Source organism: Chaetura pelagica, unplaced genomic scaffold (assembly GCF_000747805.2).
Source record: "Chaetura pelagica isolate M959 unplaced genomic scaffold, ChaPel_1.0 scaffold20, whole genome shotgun sequence".
Taxonomy (NCBI): Eukaryota; Metazoa; Chordata; class Aves; order Apodiformes; family Apodidae; genus Chaetura; species Chaetura pelagica.
The window spans coordinates 935354-941991 of NW_009951958.1; the positions used below are offsets into that span (position 1 = coordinate 935354).

General features: G+C 39.6%; 1 protein-coding gene across 1 annotated transcript; it reads right to left on the minus strand.

Moving 5' to 3' along the window:
* Window positions 1-1480: 1480 nt before the first annotated feature.
* Window positions 1481-6391, minus strand: MRPL47 (mitochondrial ribosomal protein L47). The gene is made up of 6 exons (XM_009999266.1): window positions 6251-6391; window positions 5644-5704; window positions 4791-4887; window positions 3977-4107; window positions 2501-2596; window positions 1481-1773 (listed from the first exon to the last, which is right to left on the minus strand). The coding sequence occupies exons 3-6, from the start codon at window positions 4860-4862 to the stop codon at window positions 1656-1658; spliced, it is 417 nt and encodes a 138-aa protein (XP_009997568.1). The 5' UTR covers window positions 4863-4887; window positions 5644-5704; window positions 6251-6391; the 3' UTR covers window positions 1481-1655.
* Between the last annotated feature and the right edge of the window lie 247 nt (window positions 6392-6638).

Sequence of the window (6638 nt, forward strand, 5' to 3'; positions counted from 1 at the left end):
TTGCTGGTATGCTTACTTTCATTTACAACTCTGAGATGTTCTGTATTGGGACACAATTAAGTTTTGCTTCTTATTTTAAAAGCTCTAGAAAACCAAATAGCTTTCAATTGATTTAAAAAAAAACAACAAACAAAACAACAAACTGTAAACAGTACTGCTACATTTTTAGTATCCTAAAAGATCTTGTGGGTAAATAAATTATGAGGCCTCTAGTTGAAAACAGTTTTACATTACTTCCAAACAATAAAGTAATTTATCACAACAGCCTGCTTTTGTCTTATCGTGATAACCATTAGTTTGCTCCTGAGACAAAATTGCTTGCTCCAGATTGCCAAAGCTATTGACAAACCACATTTCTGTCACAAAATGAGGCAAACTTGAGCCAGATACAGTTGGTGATGTAAGTCACCAGCTGTTGTTTTCATACTGGAAGAAAGAATGTCTAGTTTACACTAGAGTGTGGAATGCATAGCACACTGCAATGGCTAATGCTTTATAAAGTTACTGTGGCAGCAGTGAAGTACTAAAATTGTATCTTCACCTATAGCTACAAGCTGTCCAAAATAGGTTTTTTGGTTTCTCTTGAACTGACAATGTATTTTAAACTTTCCTTCTGTGTTGTCTAATAAACTTTTATCTTCTGTGTATCTTCTTAAAATAATTTAAGTGGTAATATCTGTGAATGTTCTAGCACTGTGTGGAGAGCAAAACACTCGGGTTTTCTGACCACTGTAGAGTTTCTGTTTTATAAGTGGGTACTTTTTGTGATGCATGGGAGTAACTGAAGGTCAAGATAATGGAGATAGGTTTGTTTCCTACAGCTTTGGCTCCCTTGGAGTTTCCCCTGGTTTATCAGGCAATATTTCATAGCACATTTGCCTCCTAAAAAGAGTAGTTTTTGTGACTTCACTCCAAATTTCTACACAACGTCATCCAAAGGTTAAAAGCCTTTGTGAAGTGTTTACTATCAGCTCAGAGCAGCAGCAGTACCTTTCTTCTTCAGTTTCACAGAAGACTGTCACCAGTCTTCCTACACAATAAGAAAGCACTGCACAATGTTTGATTTTGTCATCAGGTATCTAGAAATCTAGGTATGAAGACTGCATTGTTAAAACTTCACATGCTAAGTATTTCTTAATTTCTAACAAGCTGACTTAAAGCAGAGAAAAAATTCCTAGCAGACTGAGGAGCATATTTTTCCTATGTTTTCATGGAGAAGTTCATCACCTGAGTTACATGTGCTCAGTAACTCAGATGCTCAGGGAATAAAAGGTAGTTGGTGAGTACTTCAGAAGCTTTCACATTCCTGTCTGGTTTTAATACATATTTGTTAAACTAAACCAGGTAAACATCCCTATACTTTATCTGTCAGTTAGTTGCTGCTTGTCATGTTAATGATGTATTTTGCCCTTTTGTGATAGCTGGTTAATATGGTATTTTTCCACTGATCCTAGAAACAACTGTTAGGATTAATCCTGAGTTATACACCAAAGCGGCTTTTTAATTCCAGATCATAAATTTAATTTAGGCCAAATGTGGGATTAAAAAAAAAAGATGGAGACTCAAGAATGCTCAGTGGAATAATTTGCTGGTTTCAGAAATTGATGTTCAAGTCAAACATCATGACCAGTTGTTTGCAGTTCTCTTCCAGCATGTCACTGGCTCTGAGATTTTACAGCAAGGTGAGGGAACTTCCTTTCCAAGACCTTCTGCCTCGTCCTCTCGAGGTTTTGCCGCTTTGCCCTTGTACGTAATTTTTTTTCAAGTCTAAGCCTGAAATAAAGAAATCAGTGTGATTAATTTCTAGATGGCTTGTAACATTCTTTATGAGCTCAGCCCCCTAATCAAATAGAAGCTGCCACTTCAGTAGTAATTTGTTTTCAATAAGCAAAAATGACTGCAACAGAAACTTTTTTTTTTTCCTTCTGCTTTTGAATTCTACAGAAATTCAACCTCTGGGAGGCTTTTAGGTACCCTGCATGTAAAATGACTTCTACAGTCCAACTTCCTAGATAACCAGGTCTCCTAAATAAGATAGGAACAGCAAGAAGAAACAGAATAAACTGTAATTTTAAAAAGCCTTATTTTCAGTTTGCAAGCTTAAACAAACATGAGTAAGGTCAGAGGAATCATAGAATCATAGAATCCTAGGGGTTGGAAGGGACCTCGAAAGATCGTCTAGTCCAACCCCCCTGCCAGAGCAGGGTCACCTAGAGTACATCACATAGGAACGCATCCAGGTGGGTTTTGAATGTCTCCAGTGAAGGAGACTCCACAACCTCCCTGGGCAGCCTGTTCCAGTGCTCTGTCACTCTTACAGTAAATTTTTTTTTCCAGATATTCACCTTGAACCTCCTATGCTCCAATTTACACCCATTACCCCTTGTCCTATCACTGGTCATCACTGAGAAAAGCCTAACTCCATCTCCCTGACACTCACCCCTTACATATTTGTAAAGAGATGAGAAAATAACATTCAATGTCAAAAAAATCTTGTCACCTGATGAAATGTTCTACATGAGGTAAGTAATAGAATCTCCTCTTCTTGTGCTTCTTGTTCAAGTACCATGGTATTGGCCATTCCTTGTAAGTGTACCTGTTAAAGACAGATAAAAGTGATGATAAAAAGTCTTCACTCTTGAATTCTTTCAATTGTTCCACCTCATTACAGTGCAGGGCCAAAGTGGTCTGGCTGGTAGATCACCGAGTTTCTATGAAGGTATTTACTTTCAGCTCTGTTAGTGGCTTTGTTTGTAACTGCATCTCACACATAGCTCAGCAGCTTTGAAGAAGATGATCCTGCTGTAAAGCCAGTAGATGTTTGAAGAACAGGCCCCGTATACATAGTGATTCTTTGCATTTATATTTTAAAGTTGCTCCTTCATAAGAAAACCTTCAAAAGTTGATATAAACAAACACTGTGAGAATTTTGTTTCTGTTACCATTTTCTTTTAAATGTCAGCAACTGAGTGTCATGTCAAGTGCAAATCTGCCTGAACATAAGTTTTTCCCTCTGAATAGAGACTGTTATTTCTGTTAGGGTTTCTTTTGCTTATGGGCTGCACAGATGGCTTGTGCAGACTTGCCTACAGACTCCAGTGCATCCAGATTGTGTCAGACCTACTGGTCTGTGTGTTACAGTTTCTGTATGTACTTACAGACTATTTCATGTCATCTGCCCCTTTTCCCCTGCTTTAACTGGGGACTAGGCTTCCAAATAGATAGGCAGACCCTTCTTTGTGGACCATGTTTCCAAGCAGAAAGAGGTGTAGAGGAGTCTTATCCCTAGAGATGTAAATCTAGTGGTTAGTGCATTTAGTACTCTGCTGGTTTACATTTACTGGGTACACAAATAACAACTGAAAATTCAGCATTATTTATAATATGTGGCCTTCTGTTATCTGCACTGGTAGTGCAGAGCTGTGTGCTGTGAAGAGTTTCAAATGCCAGCATGATGAGGGTAAAATACTGGTTGATAGAGCAGCAGATCCTGCCAGAGATTTCAGCATCATCACCTCAAAGTACAGATTATTGTAAGTTAAATATCTGCTAAAACTAAGGGAATTCCACTGGATGTTTGTGTGGTCTCATGCAAGACTTCGGGTGGTTGTCCCCCGATATGTGGATTGTGCGTTATAATGAGGAAAGTCCAGACTGTTCAATGGGAACAGTACTCCCTAATTTGTGCATGTGTTAGACAACAGCTAGAGTTAAGACATGCTCCTAGTACAGAAATCACACTGGTTACATGGAACTTATTACAATTGATGGTATAGTTTGCCATTAAATTATTTAGCAACAATTATAACCACATTAAAAAAACAAAACCTCAAGAAGCACCTGAATACTGCCCAGAAAAAAAGTTTCTTTCTATGCAGCATATGCATCCCTTCTTGATTAGATACAGATTTTCTGGTAAAGAGACATAGCTCAAGAAAAATGAATGCATACGAAACCAAAATTCTCTTTTCCATACCAGTAGGTGCGTCCCAAGAAGTCATGTCTCCACTCGCCGGGTACTGGTTTTTCATGGCCAGTTTGTAAAAGCCTCAAAGCAACTTCTCTTTCTCTGACAACCAAGTCTATATTTTTCATAGATTTTTCTACCTGGAAATAGGAAATAGTGTCAGAATGAGCCAACAAAACACAATGCTGATAATGTAAATAATCTCAAATGAAGTTCTAAGATAAAAATTACAAGAAAAAGCAAAAGCAAAATACATTAGGAGTTTCATCATGAGTAATCTCTCAGTTGTGGACTGAATGAAAGCTGAACTGACCCTGTGGATTATTTAACTAGCCAGTGAAGGTGTAGATTTCCATCTGTGAGACATAAACATAGAGAAGGCCATCGATTAATAAGTAAATTAAATTTTCAGTGGTAAAGATACTGAGGAAAGAATTTAATAGATTAGTGGCAGAATCAAAATAATACAAAAAGAGGGGATGACAAAAGTGAGGACAGCAAAGAACACAAGCTTTGGAGAAGACAATACCACAGGCAAGAAGTTCACACCAGTTAAGTAGCTAAAACGTTTATGAAGGTAAAACTTCAACATTATCTAAATTCTTTCCCAGGAGGTTTCTGGGCATGAAAATGGCAAAATATTTCTTAACATTACAAAACAGGTGAAGAGGCCTTTCCCACGGTGCTGCTGGAGCACAGTGTTTGTGCTGGTACTAAAGCCAGGGAAATAGTTTTCAAAACAGCCCTTCAGTTTACAAACATTTCACCTTTCACTTAGCAACTTTACTCAGAGATACATTTTTAACTAGTATGAAAAAGTTACCTTTTCTAATCGTTCTGGACTTGGCATAGGCCTGAGCTGTCGTTTTGATTCTTGCTCTAAGGTTAAAAGCATGTTTTTTTCCTTCAGTAGGACATACCTAGATCAGAAAACATATTGCTTAAAAAATAATTTCTGGATCTATTGGCAGTTATTCACTCCACCCTGCAGGAGAGAGCACAGTTGTCCAACCTATAATCCCACATCCTGTACCTGCTAGCTTCTTATAAAGAAGCAAAAAAGATACTGACCAACTGGAGAAAGCCCAGCAGAGGTGGGCAAGGGGGGGCTGATATACAGGACATGTCAGGAAAGGCTGAAGGAAACTGGCTTACTTAATAAAGAAGGCTAAGGAGGGAAGAGGTTACCACTGTATCCCCTACCTGGCAAAGACACAGCCAGACTCTTCTTCAGGTGCACAGCAAAAGGACAAGGTATAGCAAGGAAAAACCATTCAGAGCAATAAGTACTAGTTCAGCCCTGCCACAGGTCACCTAGAGTAGTGATGCAATCTCCAGCCTTACAGACTTTCCAAACCTGAAGAGATGCAGACCTGAGCTGTTAGCCCCACCAGAGCTCATTTCCTGCAATCTGAACAACCCCCAAGGGGCTCAAACTCCCATCTCTTGATACCAAACCTGAGCCCTTTGCACTGGACACAACTATCACAGCCTCCAGCAGCACAGCGTTCGTGTTCCACACAGCACCAGACCTCAGGCTGCTCCCAGCCCAAAGCAGGATCAAACTCACAAAGCTGTATGGCAGACTGACTTCACTGGTTAGTAAATTCACTAGCCAGATTTTAATAAAACCTGAAGAGCTTTGAAAAAAGAGAAGCCACTTCACTGAAACTTACCAAAGTTTGTGCAAGTCTTCACTACTCTTGCCCCTTAGCTGCTTGATGTTCCATGCATCTCCTGTAAAAAAACAATGAAAACAATAGAGCAAAGTCCTCTTATTTTGAAAAAAAAAGTGCTTAGTTTAGCAGGCTTAGATAACTAGAACAAGGACCACTTTTTAAAAAAAAACACTACCTCTGGGAAAGTTATCCTTGTGGATATTCAGCTTGACTTTGAATATACAAATGCATCACAAAGGCAATGATATGTTGTGTTTGTGTTTGTTAAAGGCTGGGAACAGGGAAAGGTATAAGATGAATCTTTCCATTTAAATATTTTTCTTCCATGGTACTGTATATTTCATCAAAGAACATCTCTGCTGTGATAAAGTCTGACTTAAGAGTAAGGCAGAGGAGTTACAACAAAATACTTTGCTGCATAACAGCTATTTGCTTTAATAAACACAACACACAGAAAAAATAAAACCAACAGGCTTAAAACGCAGAACACAAAATAGCTTTTATGTAGCTCTAAATACATCCTATAATGCAACAGAACAGGTCAGATTTCAGCCGAGCACAAATGGCTCAAAGATCACTACCAGAAATGCTAAATGCAACTCACCAGACTTGACAGTTTTTTCTCCCCAGTTTCCTGGATAATCAAAAAACTCCTCCAGGCCTCTGTGACACCAGGTAGTGTGCAGAAACCTCAGCTGACAGAGGGGCTCAACTTTTGCCCGGTTCTTGTGGAACAGATTCTGTGTTATTCTGTGTAAAAATCAGAAGCAGAGTTATACATGACAGGAAAAAAGAGTAAGTCGGAGCCGCGCTGCACAAGAACACATCCTGGCAACACGGGGCAGCACCAAACAAAGCCCCAGCTGGAAGCCTAAGGACTGCAGAGCCGCGATGTGCGCAGGAAACGCTTCACGCTGCGCAGACGGTGCTTCAGAACAACCCCCCGAGTGAGCGCACCCCTGGACAGCCCGGCAGGGCGAGCGCCAAGGCCG

Coding starts and splice junctions, on each gene's coding strand:
- MRPL47 (XM_009999266.1), bottom strand. CDS start 4,862: ATGCTTTTAACCTTAGAGCAAGAATCAAAACGACAGCTCAGGCCTATG. Junction 2,597..3,976: donor TTCTTGGGACGCACCTACTG/GTATGGAAAAGA, acceptor TGTCTTTAACAG/GTACACTTACAAGGAATGGC. Junction 1,774..2,500: donor CATGTAGAACATTTCATCAG/GTGACAAGATTT, acceptor TCTTTATTTCAG/GCTTAGACTTGAAAAAAAAT.